The following is a 17,429-nucleotide window of genomic DNA, read 5'->3' as shown; positions in this document are numbered from 1 at the left end:
TTACATCACTCTGCAGCTCAGAGAAAAGTTTGTGAATAAACCTGGAGTTGGGAGGATTTGTACTTATAACAAAAACAATTAAATCTGTAAATAAACACAATATAACCAAACAGATGGAATATTTGGAGAGGATTTAAATCTTCCTCGTCTGAAAACAACCAAAACCAGGATGTGTGGAAGCGAAGGTCAGTTTTTATGAGCCGAGCTCAACAATCAGTCGGTCATGCAGCTTCAATTACGGTAGGAATGTTGCCTCCTATTTACAGCTGCCAACCGTCACAGTTTTATTTCTCTGCGGCTTTTTGTTCGTCTAATTCAGTTAGTTTTAATAAAGGTAGAAATGTTGTACTGTGGTTACGTTTGCATCAACTGAAGACACTATTTTAAAAAAAAATCTATTAAATTGTTTAACAACCAACCGACTCTGGTGGTTCTTTTTGCCGTCACTATTTTGAAACTAAATGTCCACATTTATAAGAGAAAGTCTGAGACTAGCAGCCTCTCACTCCGAGTCGTTACATGAGCAGTTCAGGAATGAACCAGTCAGTGTTCACATTGTTCACAGCTTCAGCAACACGTTGCTTGTTAGCCAAGGCGAAGCCACGAGTTAGCAGGACGGCAAACAAAGACGTAAACAAGAAGGAATTTAATTATTTTAGTCTGAAAATTAAACCAACTCAATTTTGTTATTTTGAACTGTAGAGGACAGTTACTACCACAAGGGGGAAGCACTGAACCAGCTGAAGAAACAGAAGAAGCTACATCACAAAAAGCGTCAGAGGATGAGAGTTTCATTTTGTGTTCTGGAGTAGCTAGCGTTATGCTAACATCTCCTCCATATTGTTGCATATCTGCCTCTTGAAATTTAAAATGTTTGTAAAACATTTGAAATTTCACAACTGCTGCTAGAATAATTCACTGATGACACATTAATTATGTTAATCTCATGTGACATTATGCCAACACTTTGTCTACGCTGTGAAGATCCAACAGCCTTGGTATGCCGCCTGTATGAAACAAAAAGTAAAACTGCTGTCATGACCTACTTTCTGATTTTTTCACTTTCATCCCAAGAAGGTAAGTTAATAATTAACTGTGAATAAAAATAAAAGCTTCTGATGTCACAGTAAATATAAACTGATTCACTTTTCAGAACTGGAACATTAATTCTTCCAAGACATGACAGGACTTGATGTTCCACCAAGTCTGCTCAGTTTTGCCATGTTTAGTCCTCCGTACAAACACACCAACAGAAACGCCAAGATGGGAAAAGAGAGAAACAGTTTTCAGTAAGTAAATGCTTCTTCTGTCACATTATAAAGGTCTGGCTCAGTTTTACTGTTTTAATGCTTTGGAGCTGTAATAATTAGTGCTAACAAAAATACAATGAAACATAATCAGGCCTGTGAAAATGGCTGATACAAAAACAAGATATGTTTTCCTGGAATAGCACATCCTTGCTACATTTCCATGGAAACAGATGTTTTGATTTGGATTCTGATCGAGAAATTACACAAAACTTAAAGAGAAATGGTTAAATAAAACATTCCTCTGTGAAAAATATGAAATTCCTGCAGATTGCTCATAAATAGTTATGGTTTTTGGTACTGGGCATATAGGCTGTTGCCCAGGGTGGCATAAGAAAGTAGGACACACAAGCTAAAGAAAAGAAAAATGTGAGAGACATAAAAGAGTTCCTGCAGGTTTCACCAACCCAATTTAATACTTTTTAAGGCCTGCATCACGACAGAAATGTACAAAAAGGAAATTCCAAATAAATAATTGGTGTGAGTTGGTCAACGGCCAAGAATAATATCATCCAGCCACTCAGATGTAAAAAAGCTAGATATTTTTACCCTTCCTGGCTAGCTAACTAGCAGCTAGCTAGCTCAAACTTTTGCACAACAGTGAATTTCCATGAGAAAAATGAAAAGTACATGAAGCATACAAGATTAAATAATCCTGCCAAAACAAAATTTAAGATCTGTTATGAACATATTTAAGGCCAACCTATTTATTGCAATGAATTTAAGACTTTTTAAGGATGTGCAGACATCTCTCTCCTTAAATTTGAGACTTTTCCAAAGCATTTACTTTATGCAAACTAATTTCCATGTTTCCTAATTGATTTAGCATCAAGTCATCAGTCCAAAATGAGAACAAGCGACTTTTACTGAGGAAAGAAACGCTTAAGGACAAATTTAGGTGTGAAGTAAGAGGAGAGGAAGAGCAGGCTGCCGACAGCAGCGATTTTAAAAATGTATGAGCCTTCAACCTCAAGCAGAGAGCTGGTGGTGGTGTGTGTGTGTGTGTGTGTGTGTGTGTGTGTGTGTGTGTGTGTGTGTGTGTGTGTGTGTGTGTGTGTGAGATGCCGGCATTTAACAGCGAGAGTGAAGATCGGATAAAGACGCGTTGCTTTCTGATCCGATCATCTTAATCTGCTTTATTGTTTTACAGAAAGTCACATTGTTTGGTTGTTTGGGAGCAGATTTTATTCCACCAGGTTCCTGCTAATGGTATTTATTTGAGAGAGAGACAGAGGTGCCTGTGTTTGACTTCAATAAAGTCCTGTCAGCTGAATATCAGCTCATGAGTCACGAGTCCCAAAACGAGGAGGAGGAGAAGAGCTCAACCGAGGAGGGGAACATGATGAACGGCGGAGCAAGGAGAAGATAAATGAGAAGAAGTAACGGGAAGGCCACAGGGAGCAGGAGGAGGAGGGGATGGACGCAGAAGACAGATTAAAGACAAACATGAACCAGAAAGAAGAAACGAGCTGAAGAAAACTGGAGATGATGCAGAAAAACTGAAAGAGTAAAAACTGTTTTACCACAACAGTAAAGTTAGCAAAAGTGCTAAGCAAAAAATTAGCTTTGCTATTAGCGCATTAGCTTCAACACAGATGTTGAACTTTAAGTGAAAGTTTACAAAACAGCGAAGGAAATTAGCACTTAAGAAGCTATGTGTGCTAAATGTTTAGAAAGTTAGAAAAATTCCTAAACAAAAGATTAGCTTTCCTATTAGCATATTAGCTTCAACATAGATGCATTACCATTAACTGCAACATAAAAATTTAACTTTATTCAAATGACAGTTTACAAAACATCCATTAGCACTTAAGAAGTTATGTGAGCTAAACGATTTCAAAGTTAGCAAAACAGTTAGCTGAGTTATTAGCACATTAGCAAAATGCTGCAGACTGCTGTGTGAATCAAACGTCTTATAGACTCAAATTTTTATGTTTTTGTTAATTGGTTCCCAATAAATGAACTGAAATGAATGTAACCTGATGGTGACATTAGAATAATCATAAGAAAAAAAGTTTGTGTGTAAAAACAGATTATTTTAGTTTCTTCATTCAACAGTTCAAATCTGGACCAGAAAACTTGATGTTATTCTCATCCAGATTTTTAAATATTAATAATTAAAAATACATTCAGAAAGCAAACAGGTGATATTAAGAAAAATCGCAGGTCTGATCCAGATTTTTAAAAAATGCTGCTTTAGATTATTTTAGTTTTATCTAATGCTTGGTGCTCAAATGTATCAATATTAAACTTTAGTTTTTTAATTTATTGATTTTATCTGGATTTTATTCCCTATGATTTGCTTCTGAGTGCAGATAATGAAGCTTTGCTAACGTCCCCGCAGCGTCGATCTCTGCTTTGTGTTTGTTTACAGAGCAGATCTTCACTTTCAGGACAACTGGTGCATGAAAATCCCCAGAAACTGACCAGCAGAAAACCACATTACAGAGGAGAGATGGAAAAAAGTTTAAAAAGAGGAAACAAGACAAAGACTCACAGCTTCATTAGGAGGTTAAAATTACATGAAGATTCATTTAAACACTTCAATTAATTTAATAATTAAAGGCGATTAACACTGAAGGTTTATGTAACTGGATCTATTTTATGTTAAAATTTGGTTGTAATCAGAGCTTCAAATAAGATTAATAAAAATGTTAAAAATTTACAAGCTGCAAGAGAAACGGAAAGGTTGGATGATAATCAATAAATTAAAAATCTGAACAGATCATTCAGAAACTAGAATAAAATTAAATCTGACATTTAATGTCGATGTTTTTACTGAGAAAACTGAATGTAGTTATGTTTATAGTTTTATTCTTCACTTTTAATGTCCTTATAAAATATTTTACATTTCATCACATAAATTAAATTTATTGCAGTTCTGACTGTTTTTTGAAAATATTGTTACTGTGATAAATGTGCAGATGTCGATCATCTGAAGAGTTTTTCCTTTTTCTAATGTTAATTATTACAGAAATAACTGGATGTTGTTCAAATAAACAGATCCTGACCGGCTTAAATCAGCAGATCGTGATCAGAAACTCTTTGCTATCGGAAAACAACTCTTCACCTCTTCCTCCTCCTCCTCCTCGTTTTCCTCCTTCTTCACCTTCGCCTCCTCCGTCACCAGGCAACTGGTCTCTCCTCCTCCCTCAACATGTCCGTCTCTCTCACCCTCGTTAGGCCAAACGCCAGCAGACAGAGGATAAGAGGAGAAAAGGTTTGCTGCACAGCGAAAGCCGTCAGGTTGAACCATGAAAACATCGAAGAGTTTATTGACTGTAAGCGATAAAAAACCTCAAACCATCAGGTTGACGTAGTGAATGTCTGAACTGAGGAATATTTTCAACCTGACGCTGAAAATCTAGCAAATCAAAATTAAAATGAATTTTTTCTACTGATATTTTCTCGCCAATTCAAATTGAAATGTATATTATTTTTTTTCCAGGGAATGAAATGCAGAAACAAGAAGTTAGCCTGGTTGCTATGGCTACCGCTGGGAGGAAGGAAGTGAGGCTTCGTGAGCATCTTCGTATCACGTGAGAAATCAGCAGCGAGGCGACGCTCAGAGGAAACATTCAGTCCTAATGAGGATCATGTGGCAGAAATTTAGACTTTGATACTCTGAAAACAGAAACACCATCCAACATGGAAACCTGTTCTGGAAATTTAAAGGAAGTTACTTTATTTTGAAATCTAAGCCGTTTTGATGAGAAGCCAGAGGATTTCTGGGAAAAACTCTGCAATGCTTTCTGGTTCAAAAATAAAAGAAAGTAGGAAGAATTCAGGTTTTAAACGGTTTCTGGCGTCATTCTGACTGGATATTTGGAAAAAATGGTACATTTAATCTAAATGGACTTGGATTTTAAATATAAGCCACAAATGTTCAGTAAGATTGAAGTCAGAGCGTTTGGACGGCCATCCCAGATTAGATTGGATTAGAGGTGAAATGATTAATCACGATCAATAATCTGATTAATCACGATCAATCAATTAATTTATCAAACAATTAATCATTAACTGGAGCATACAGACCATTGCTATCAGAAGCTAACAACCAATGATAGACACAATAAAGCTAGCTAGCTACTTAGCAAGGCTTTACTAGCAACTAGCCTCAACGAGTTACACATCGCATGAAGAGACTCAAATGTTTGGCTGACAGAAAAGTTCAACAACTAATACAAGAGATTAAAGCTGCATTCCCTCCAGCCCTGTTCAGTCCGTTTGTCTGGAAAGTCGGGTTCGTTTGGGGAAGCGTGAATCAATAACCGAACCAAAAACCCAAACTCTGGTCCTCCAAACCTCGGTCGAAGTGAACTCTGGTTCTGTTTAAATGCACATGTGAACGCCAACCAGATCAGAGACCGCACCAAAGCAGGAAGTGGACTATAGCCCAGGGCATTCTGGGTAAATACAACCAAAGCTAACATGCTAGCCTAGCGCTACCAGGAGAAATGACTCGTAGCCTAAAGAGAAATCCTCCAACCGCTAAAATCTGACGCCTCCATCTTGTTTCCATCTGGTGAAGAAGGAAGTTGCTCTCAGTGTCTTCAGAAGTTTTTGTGTCGTTTCCTTCAGTGGTTGTTGGTGCAGCGCCCCCACAGGTCAGGAGGGGAACAGGCTGCTCAGAGGTTTTGGTTGGTCTGATAAAGAACTGCAGCAGCTTAAATTGGAACAAATGTTTCAGTTTTTATTTCCAATCGAACCGACTCTGCTGGACGATCAGGTGGGAAAACAAACTACATCTCCTTCTGGATCACCTTCCAGAATCTCGCAGAAGAACTTCTACATTTGTTTGATGTTGTTGGAAGTTGCAGTTCTTCGTCTCGTTGATAACCTCAGTCTTGTTTATTTCTTCCAAACCAGCTGGAAGGTCACATGATTTATCACAGCATCAGTTGGTTTCCAGGAATCCAGACATGAGCTGAGCTTCACAATGTTCTGCTGTTTGGCTCCATATGCATGTTTCCCCATGTGACGTCACTGAGGTCCTGCAGCCGCTGCTGCCTGTTGCATTCAATTATTGATGAGCTGCAATTTATTTCTGCTGCCTCCATTTATTGCAGACACAAATTACCCGACATGTGAAGATTGTTTTCCATTTCACTGGAAGCTGGACAGTTTCCTGCCGTGATGGAGAGAGTCGCTGTTGGCTTGACATTTGCCATTTGAGCGAAACCCGACAATAAATCAGGTGAAGTAAATCAGCACAGGTTTCTGCAACCATCACACATTTTCCTCACCAGCTCTATTGCTACAAAAGAACCAGGTGCATTTAGGAAGGAAACAGCAAATAGTTATTGGACTAAATCATATTTTCCAGAATAATAATATTTATATTTGTGAGTCTCATATAATTAGTGAACTGGAAGTAGAAGAAGATGGACGACACAGACGAGAGACTTAATGGTTAGCGTTAGCTTTGCAAAATTTAAAAAAATGTTTAGCAGTTTAGCATTAGCTTCTGCTAATTTTTCTGTGTTTTGCGGTTCTTCATTAACTTCCATAAACTATTTTATGTGTTTTGCAGTGTAGAGTTAGTTTCCGGTCATGTCTGTGTGCTTACAATTATCTTCCACAATTATTTTACGGGTTTTGCGGTTCAGCATTAATTCTTTTATGTGTGTTAGCAGGTTAGCATTAGTTTCCGTTAATTTTTCTATTTGTTTAGCAGTTTACTGTTAGCTTCCAGTGAGTTTTTGTGTTTATTATCGGACCAAGCAAATGTTTTAATGTGTTTTATGGTTTAGCGCTAGCTTCTGGTCATTTGTATGTATTTAGCAGATTAGCATTAGTTTAGCTAATATGTTTAACGATTAGTGGTTAGTGAACCAAACTTTGTGGTTAGCTGTGTGGTTGTAGTGCAAACAACCAACACATGACGGCCATTTCCCACCAGATAAAGGAAACATCAAGAAAATGTTTATGATTCCTATGATTTAAATTATCTGACACCAAACAGATTCATCTTATTGGGATTTTATTTCAATCATTAGCTTCCTTGATGACCACGGCGGCCATCTTGAATTTTTCATTGGCTAATGTTTTTTTTTTCACTTCTCCTTGGAGCATCTGTACCAGGTTAGATCCTTTTATCTGCATGTGAAAGATGTTTCTGAAACATTCAATTATCTGCTCCACTAAATACAAACCATGACTGAGCAGCTCATCAGATTTATTGTTCAACTTCAAGTTTGGCTCCGAAGAATCAAAAACACATAACCGTTAAAACACAATTAGTTTTTATTTTATTATTTCTGGCATTTTCCAATTATTCTGTAATGTTTTCTGACTGATCCCATTATGTTATTTCCACTTCTAGACTGGAGGGTTTTATTTTATATATGGAAAATATTGATATCAGATTGAAAATACCTATAATAACATCAGATATTCCCTCATATATAGATTAGCTTGATGTTTGGACATCACAGGATTCTCCTGCTGTTAATAAATCAACGTCCATCATAAATCGCTGTAATCCTGATATTTATGAGCAGGAATAAAAGCGGCAGCAGTGCCGACAGAATGTGATGCTAAACTGATTTACTGTCCGAATCATCGCCGTCGTTATTGATCTTTTAAAGCTTTCAGAGCTTCAGAACCACCAGGATTATCTGCTCCTTCTCTTCACAGATAAAACCGTTTCATTTGCTTTTCATTCCCAAACTGCGTCCATTACTGCACACTCGCTCTACATGGCTCCGCTGGAAATAAGTCGAGGCTTTTCAGGTTTCCTTGTTTCCTCCCAGCTGAAGGTGAGAAAGACTGAGCGGCTCAGAAACACGTTGCTGTTAACCTCAACATGATCAACCTGGACCCAAACAACAAACAGAACCAGAACAAAACAACGGGTCTGAGAGGAAACCAGAGGCTCACCAGCTGCTTTTCTATTCACTGTGAAATTACACAAATTAAATTCATTTAAAAGAAACACATTGATTTAGAAAAACGATTGTTTTTCAATAAAAACCTTTTGCTCCAACATGAGGTGGTTTTCCAGCTCATCTTAGTTTTACTTGGATTTGTGTATTTTGCAAAAATGCAGTAGAAACGCATCAAACGAGTCACATGATCAATGACAGGATGTTACTACTGATGGAAACGACAAAGAAGACAAACAGGAAGTGGTTGGATTATGATGGCGCTGCATGTTTTTAATTATGTAAATAAACTTATTTACATTGTGTCTCTTATCTAAATAAACAACCCAATCTAAATAAGCAATTGCAAAGTTCAGTTTTTTCAACATCAGTGGAATATTGTCAGAGTTTTGAGCATGTTTGTAACGGAAATGCAGCTGCTGTGATAAATAGAGATAACTGACAAAAATCATCTGGTCCCTGCAGAGTGGCAGTGGGATGCAGCACAGAGCCTAAAAGTAAAATCTCATTTTTTCACAATACTTCCCATTTATGTTGTTTTTTGGTTGCTTTCTTATCATGGTAACTTTATATATTCAGTGTAGAGTTGACCTGAATTCAAAGTCTAAATAAACAGAAGCTGTAAAGTATGCATGTCAAACAAGATGGCCGCCCTCTGAAATGTGGAAACCCAAGGACAGCATTGGAGAAAAGCAGAATCACAGGTTAAAATGGCCTAGTCAAAGTAATATATGGTATGCACTGAAAATGAATGTTCAGACGTTCTCCATCCCAGCTGACTGAACTAGAGCAGCAAAAACATGCCACACTTTTCAGATATTTATATTTCTGAGAAATTTATTGAACAAATCCCAATAAATTCTCACCAAGTTTGTCAACATTCCAGTTTTTAACTGATGTAAATTAATTCCATGAGTTGAGATGATTAGATCAGGAAGTGTTTTTGGTTTTTTGGATGGAGACTCGTTTTCTCTGCCAATCAGTTTCTCTTTAACTAAATCGCGGCTCTGCTGCCAGATCCTCGCTGCAGGAAACCCGGTGAGGCTGTCCTCCGTCTTAACGCGCCCCGCTGCTCCTGGTCAATACTCCGCAGGAGGCGGAGTCAGACTGAGGGAAAGGTCACGTCCTCCAGCCTAAAGGTCACCCAGGATCATCAGAGCCAAACGCCCGACGATAAAAACCTCCAACGGGACGGGAGCCTCTGGTTTTTAAACGCGTTGCCACGGCAACAGCCTGATCTGAAACAGAGCTAAAGGTCTGCAAAACGCCTCGGACGCTCGCAGCGCCAGATTATCACCGAGCGACTCAGCAGGTTGAAAGGTTAAAGGTCACGACAGGACAGCTGGATAAAGAAAACACCAACGAGTTTCGTTTGATGTGAGAAAGTAGCGTCAACGTTGCAACGACTTCTGAGACAATTCACACAAAAAAATCATAAAAAATGAACCAAAACCTTTTTATGACTTTTTGCACTGAATTACTGAACTAATTAACTATTAAATTATTTTCTGATTGATTTAGATGCACCTGCAGTTCCATTTATGACCACCAGGAAACAAAGTTGTTTCAGTTGTTTGCCTTCCACTCAACTTTCCATTAAAATGCCTGGAGAAAGCTTTCTGAACAGTGGGCTTCTTTACTGAACTAATTAACTGTTCAGTGATATTCTAATTTATCTGTAGGCGCCTGCTGTTTGATTTCAAACATCCAGGAATCATTTTGTTGTTCATTAATTCTTCGTATTTTAGATTTTCAACATGAATGAAAACGACTCAAACATCTGAGATCTGGATCTGCTGCAGCTTGTTAATAATGACGCATCAATATGAACATGGAACATCGCAGAACAACGTGGAACAGGACTGCTTCACACAAATACATCACTGTAAACACTTTTTCTTTCCTTTTAATTGTCTTTTCAAAAGCTTAGATGCAGCTACAGGAACAAACTGCTTCTTTAAAAATTGCATTTCCTGGTTCTGAAAGTATTAAGATGCACCTGCAGTTTGGTTTATAGAAATTTTATATTGTATGTTTGTCTTTGCTAACATTTATCACCTTGTCAACAAATAATCAATTTTCCCCTTTGAGATCAATAAAGTATATTCTACTCTATCTGCTGAAGCCTGTTGGATCTAAAACATACCGAGGAACAGACTTTTTCCTTCCACCTAACTTTCCTTTATATGCTTATTTACAGCTACTGGAATAAATAGCACTGCCTGCCTTGTCTTCTTCCCATGTGAAAGTATTTATATGCATCCATGTTTGAAAAAGTTTCATTAAATGTAGATTCCAAGTTAGATGCGCAACACAAACTGAACATTTCTGTTTCGTGTGTGATCTGTGGATCTCTGCCTCCCACACTTCATGCAAACTGTGAGCCGCTGGCTGCGCTTTGCATGTGAAGCAGCAGCTGATAATGAAGCCGCTCAGGCTGCGGAGCTCCGCTCCTCCAGCAGCAGCAGCGCCGCTCAGGCTATGACTCATCCCGCCTGCCAGTCACTGATGCTGGGCTGGGCACGACCGGAACGCGTCGCCGAGCAGAACCCAAAAACACAAACAGCCAGAAACCTCCAGTTTTCTCTCTGCCGCTCACCTTTCTTTAGTGGAAACTAAGTCAGATGCTCCTCACAGGTGTGCGCTGCTGCCTGGCCGCTTGGTCTCCGCTGCTCTCTCCTCCGGGACGTCGCATCGCTTCCCCGGTTCGGATGGACGGGAGGATCCGCGCAGAGGAACCGGGTTCAGGCGGAGGACGGTGGCGGTGCGGGATGAAAACCTCCGAGAGAGCTGCGGCTCTGACGGATGTGGCCCCGCTCGCTTCAGGGGTGGGGGACCGACGCTCAAGATGCATTCAAGGTCTTCACGTAACCTCGGATTTCCAAGCTCTTTAGCGAAAGAAGCGCTTCTCTGTTTCCATGGTGATTTAAAGGGACAGTTCATTTTTTGTTTTTAACCGTGAGGCCGTGTGAAATAGTATTTTTTCACAATTGTTTGCTACAATAGCATCACAGTGTGTCTTTCCATATCTGGTTCTGGTTCACTTTGCAGAACAAACCAGAACCAAACATGAAGGATGCACCTCAAACCTGAAACAAACTTCCTGAAAATTGTAAAAACAGCCAAAAAAAAGGGAAAAACCCAGCTGTTTATAGCTGCTTTTGAACCATAAGAAATTAAACATAACCAACATTTTTTAAGTGTAATGATGTCACTTGGTTTGGTTAATTGATTGATTACCTATGATACAAATAATATCAGAATAATTCAATTCAGGTTTTCAACTAACAAAATATCATCTCGAGGCACTTTATCAAAAAAAATAATTTCAGTAAATCTTAGTTATCAAACAGGACAGTAAACTCAATTAACTATTCAAAGTATTTTTAAAATTAAAGTCAAGCGAAGTTAATTTAAGTCTTATTACTTGCAGCTCAGAGACAATTAACTACTTACAATCAAACAGATAATCACAGTGAAGCTAACAATAAATCCAACTCTAGATGTTAGCTACTCAGAGACATGCTAGCGATTTATTAGACAAGCTAACAGTTAACTCAAGTCTTAAAAGGAGCAACTTGGAGACAAGCTAACTATTCACAATTAAGCTAACAGTTAATCACATTAAAGCTAAGTGTAGATAGCAGCTACTCAGAGACAAGCTAGCAATTCATTAGAGACAGGCTAAGTCTTCAACTAGGAACTCAGAGGGAAGCTAACACCTAAGTGCAATCAAGCTAATGGCTAATCATAGTTGAGCTAACAGGTCTGTTTGGCTTCAAAAATAAAGCTCATAGAAACTCTATGCTTATTTATTATTTAATAATTTTAAAGGATCCTTAATAGGGTTTAAAATTAAAAAAAAAAACACAGTCTAGCTAAGAAACAAAATATAGATAATAATCATGAGTGCAACACACCAAAGGACCCATACAAAAATCTTGAAGTTTTCTAATTATTATTATGAACTACATAAATTCCAGTCAAAGATAAATGTAGATGACGGAACCAAAAAAGGTTTTAAAAACACCCACCAGCCTCAAATGACCTGACTGGTCGAAAGTTTTAATGAAAACTGTATGTTCTGTTTCCACATGAGGGCAGCAAAGAGGAATGAGGAACCAACGAAGAAGAACAAACTCCGCCTTTCCTGTCAGGAATTGACCAATCAGGAGTCTCCATTCTTAACGCTGCATTGTGTTCCTATGGTGTACAGCTGAGCTAATTTTGTGACAGAAAGCTAAAAACAAAAGCGTTTAACCCACCAGGCTGCCCGGTTTCCTGCTCTGAACATCTCCCGGAGGATCAGGCTCGGACCCCAGCCCAGAACCGGACCATGGTTGGCGTTAAAGTGATCGGCAGCGACCCGGACTTCCAGCCGGAGTTAGCGGCCGCCGGCTCCAGGCTAGCCGTGGTGAAGTTCACAATGGCTGGGTAAGGTTCTCCACACGGGCTGATTGCAGCTACCGAGGCTCTGTGTGTGGGTCATGTAGACGTGGAAGACCAGGATTTAAAAAGTAAAACCAGCTGGATGCTGGAGTAACTCTGATTTTCTCCCAGATTCATACTGCTGTTAGCCGATGGAGGCTAACTAGCTCTGCTGCTTACAATGACTTGGCAGTATTGCAGTAAGTTAGCTGCTGAGGTGTAGCACCGCTGTAATCACAGGGTTCTGATGCAATATATAGAAATATATTAACAATAACCGGAACAGTGTAACGCTGTTTCAGTATATGTTATTTTATGTTTGTCATTATAAGAGGATAGTCAAATCAATCCTAGTTTCAGAACTTCTTCCACCTGTAATGTGGCTTAAAACGCTTCCAGCTTAACTGGATCTACTTTAAAACTAAAATAGTTTGGACGTATAAATTTCTACATCATTGGTTGAATACCTTTTCCAGCAGCTGTTAAGTTTATTACAGTACTTTTTCTCCTTTGAGTGATCAGAATCTGGTCAGACCATTACCATACTTGGAACCGGCACCATTTCACACCGGAACTGAAGGGGGCGCTATTTCATGTACAAGCAGTGGTTTTTCACTTTGTACCTCCAGGTTCCACCCTGGGCTCCCTCTAATTCAGGGTTGGGTAGTAACTAGTTACATCAACTCCATTATATTTACTTCAGTAACGTTTTTGAAAAATGTAATTTCAGGAGTATTTTTACTACTCTGTGTTTTTTACTTTTACTTGAATAGAATTTTTGGATTTTCTGCCCACTGAATGAAAAACAAACAAGTTTTAACCAAAGTATCACCAGACATGCAGTTTTTGTCGAATAAACTGTTTTTTTGTCATATTTGAATTATTGTCATTTTGGTCCTTAAAATACCAAAAAATTCCACTTAACTTTATATTTTGGTCGATCTGATGATGTAATTTTTAAATATTAAATGATAATTTTATCAATTGGTAGTTGAGTAGACATTTTACCAAATACCTTTTTACTCTTGAGTAATTTCTGGGATGGATCCTTTTTTACTTTTATTTGAGTAAAATGATATTGAAGTAGTGCTACTCTTACTCTGCCTCCTCCTGCTGTTCATATCTACATCCTGCTAGCTCAGATTAAAACAGATTAGTTTCCATAACTTTGTCAAACTGACCAGAAATGAACTGAATTGATTATTTTTGGCTCTGAAGGGGAACGATGAAGAGTTTTCTGATGTTCTGCTCTTCCCTCAGCTGTCGGCCGTGCATCAGAATATCTCCGGCTTTTAACATGTTCAGCAACAAATACCCACATGTGGTTTTCCTGGAGGTCGACGTTCATGTCTGTCAGGTAAACATCTCCACGTTCATCTAAATGTTATCAAGCCTTTTATTTCTGTATGATCCCAAACATTCATCCAAAGTTGTTTTAAAATGAATAAATTGGTCTAAAACTAAACCAGTTGAGGTTCTACATGTTGGATCTGAAGGTGATTTTCCTGCTAAAACTCTGACGTCATTAATCCTGTTTTTAAAACTGAGATCTCAAGTCGGTTGAAAGAAAAGTTGTTTTTCTGTTTCCTCAGGGGACGGCGGGAGCCAACAACATCTCAGCGACGCCCACCTTCCTGTTCTTCAGGAACCGGGTCCGGGTGGACCAGTACCAGGGGGCGGACGCGGCGGGCCTGGAGGAGAAGATCAAACAGCACACAGAGAACGACCCGGGAAACAACGAGGACTCGGACATTCCCAAGGGATACGTGAGTTTACCCCACCGCACGGGTCCAGGCCTGGTTCTGAAATACTCCCTGTCCAGTTAGAACCAGTGATCTGAGGCTACACATTTTGTCCAAACTGGAGTTCTGAGTTTGGGAAAATGACACACAGAAAGAAAAATCAGCTTCTTGGAGTGAAAAATAGCCTGAATAGAAATATGAAAAGCTCAGGTTTGGTGATTTTATCAGAGTGATTTTCTGTAGAGCTGCTGGCCAAAGGGATTATAACAAAAGCAGTTAAAATAAGGGCCACTTCCCCAAGGGAGAGAAGTGCAGCCACCTCCAAATTGCGCCCTTGCTCAGCAGAGCTGGTTGCTGGGAGACTGGAGAACGCTGGAAATTATTCTGGTCCCTATTTAAATCCAAAATGTGTTTGTAACAATGTTTAATGCTGAATTCACAGCAGGCCTGTTCCGTCCTCTTTAGCTGAACTACAGTTCGATTATGGATTGAATGTTTCATCAAACCAAAACAAAAATAAACTCTGATCCTCCAGACTTCGGTCTGGGTTCGGTTGAAGTGAACTCTGGTTTGGTTTGAATGCATATGTGAACACCAAGCGGACCAGAGACCGCTCCAAAAGCAGGAAGTGGACTATAGAGCAGTGCATTCTGGGTAAATACAACCAAAACAAACGTGTTAGCCTAGTGATGGAAAGGTCTAGAGAAATCCTCCAACCGCTAAAATCTGACTCCTCCATCTTGTTTCCATCTGATGAAGCAGGAAGTTGCTCTCAGTGTCTTCAGAGGTTTTTGTGTCGTTTCCTTCAGTGGTTCTTGGTGCAGCGCCCCCACAGGCCAGGAGGGGAACAGGCTGCTCAGAGGGTTTGGTTGGTTTGATAAAGAACTGCAGCAGCTTAAATTGGAACAAATGTTTCAGTTTTTATTTCCAATCGAACCGACTGACTGACCACAGCAGCTGCAGGTGGAGCAGATGATGGAGTTCTGGTTCTAATAGAACCGAGTCTACCGGACTGTCTGGTGGAAAACACTCTAAGTGATGCCCCTTCATTATATTCAGTGACTATGATCAGAAATAAACCAGAGGAAATGAAAATACGAATGAAAATTCTGCAGATGGTTATAAAAGCTGCAGTGAAATAAACGCTGTGGAAGATCGAGCCTTTCCTCAAGAAAAGTTTGAAGTGAAGTCAGGCTGTGTCTTCATGTTGGAACATGATTTTATGTTTGTATCCAAATGTAACCAGTTAAGAATGTTCTCAGGAGACTGGGACCGGTTCGACCCGCTCTGACCTCTGACCTCTCTGTCTGCCGCTCAGATGGACCTCATGCCCTTCGTCAACAAGGCCGGCTGCGAGTGTCTCAACGAGAGCGACGACTGCGGCTTCGACAACTGCTTAATCAAAGACTCGTCCTGCCTGGAGTCCGACTGCGACGAGCAGGTGACCTCTGACCCCGAGTGACGTGGGATTCACACTTCCTGTTTGCTTCACTGATAACCGTTTCCTTCTCCAGCTGCTGATAACGATCGCCTTCAACCAGCCGGTGAAGCTTTTCTCCATGAAGCTGCAGTGTTCAGATTTAGGTGAGTTGTTTTGAAGGTGAGGCGTTTAAAACCCGACCCTCCTTCACCGGGTGTCGTCTCGCCTCAGCCCGCGCCCCGAAGGTCCTGAAGGTCTTCATCAACCTTCCTCGGTCGATGGACTTCGACGACGCTGAGCGGAGTAACGCTGCTCAGACCCTGGAGCTGTCAGAGGAAGACTACAAAGACGACGGGCTGATCCCGCTGCGCTACGTCAAGTTTCAGAACGTCCAGAGTGTCACGGTGAGGAAAACATCTGAAAGTTAAATGAACGAAATACGACCAGGTGAGTTTACTGGACAGAAAGAAACTACAGATACGGAGAGCAGTAGGAGGAACAGTGGTCAGTTTGATAAATACGTTTGTTTTTGAAAATCTCACACAAACTCCATCTGCATCAGCTCCATTTCCTGGAGTATGAAGCTCCTGAGCGGTCAGTAAATGGCCCCCGAGCCGCAGTTTGGACACCCTGATGCTGTGTCTCATCCTGTTTTCCTTCTGCAGCTGTTTGTCAAGTCAAACCAAGGAAACGAGGAAACGACAAAGATCAACTACCTGACGTTCATCGGCACTCCGGTGCAGGCCACCAACATGAACGACTTCAAACGGGTACGGAGCAACAAACCTGCTCTTATCGAGGCTCAAAGCTGCGATACGGAGCAACAAACCTGCTCTTATCGAGGCTCAAAGCTGCGATACGGAGCAACAAACCTGTTTTTATTGAGGGTTAAAGCCGCCCGCTCAGCAGAGACGTGCTCATGTTTTCACCCTGCAGGTTGTCGGGAAGAAAGGAGAGAGTCACTGAGGGAGGAAGAGAAGGAAGAGGAGGAGGAGAGGCTGCAGAAACAGTCGAGGGGTTTTTCCTTCTGCCAAAGGAGGAGAAGAAGAAGAAGAAGAAGAACGGACCTCCAGCGTCCCTCCTGCTGCTCTCACTGGGCGCTCCGTCTGTCAGTCGTTTATATTGTAATTCTGTTGAAATTGCTGTAAATAAAACACAATCTGTTTTCAAAGGCATGCGCTTCCAGGTTGCTTCAGTTTTAAACAGCTAGTTTTAATGTTTACATTTTAATATTACGTTAGTTTAAACATAAATGTCATGGCTACACAATCATAAACCGCAGCCGGTCCCTGAAGCTGAGCTAGTTGTTCACAAAGTGCTGTATTTAAGAATATTAATAGGAAAATTAAGTGGAAGGAAAAAGTGTAATAGAAAAAAGTCCACTAGCTCTTCAAGAAACAAAGTCAGAAGCAACTTACAGGCACTAAAGAAAATTAGGCTCAGACCTCAAATGTTAATTAGCAAACTAAATGTTTAGCTTACAAATGAACTAGTTAGATTGCTAACTATTTAGCTCCAAACTAGATACTAACTCAGCAAACAAAATATTTAGATTCAAATGAAATATCAAACAAGCCAAATGTTTAGCTCCAAACTGAATATTTAGCTTTCAAATGAACTATTTAGCTCAGTGACTTATTTGGCT

The 17,429-nt window shown here is 39.9% G+C and overlaps 2 protein-coding genes across 2 annotated transcripts in view; one reads left to right on the top strand and one right to left on the bottom strand.

Moving 5' to 3' along the window:
• Positions 1-12,274, bottom strand: part of rab27b (RAB27B, member RAS oncogene family) — a 33,844-nt gene extending 21,570 nt beyond the window's left edge. Inside the window, exons 1-2 of the mRNA XM_014972907.2 lie at positions 12,229-12,274; positions 10,794-11,104 (exon numbers count right to left, since the gene is read on the bottom strand). The gene's annotated coding sequence lies outside the window, so the exon portion shown is untranslated. The remainder of the gene's footprint in view (positions 1-10,793; positions 11,105-12,228) is intronic.
• An 80-nt stretch (positions 12,275-12,354) lies between these two features.
• txnl1 (thioredoxin-like 1) lies at positions 12,355-16,957 on the top strand. The gene is made up of 8 exons (XM_014972906.2): positions 12,355-12,628; positions 13,883-13,979; positions 14,215-14,388; positions 15,683-15,805; positions 15,879-15,948; positions 16,016-16,188; positions 16,450-16,554; positions 16,721-16,957. The coding sequence occupies exons 1-8, from the start codon at positions 12,531-12,533 to the stop codon at positions 16,748-16,750; spliced, it is 870 nt and encodes a 289-aa protein (XP_014828392.1). The 5' UTR covers positions 12,355-12,530; the 3' UTR covers positions 16,751-16,957.
• Positions 16,958-17,429: the final 472 nt, after the last annotated feature.

Source organism: Poecilia mexicana, unplaced genomic scaffold (genome assembly GCF_051168715.1).
Source record: "Poecilia mexicana isolate PSO_F unplaced genomic scaffold, ASM5116871v1 scaffold_12, whole genome shotgun sequence".
NCBI classification, from domain to species: Eukaryota; Metazoa; Chordata; class Actinopteri; order Cyprinodontiformes; family Poeciliidae; genus Poecilia; species Poecilia mexicana.
The sequence above is the reverse complement of the archived record's forward strand: the minus strand, read 5'-3'. Positions and strand labels throughout refer to the sequence as shown.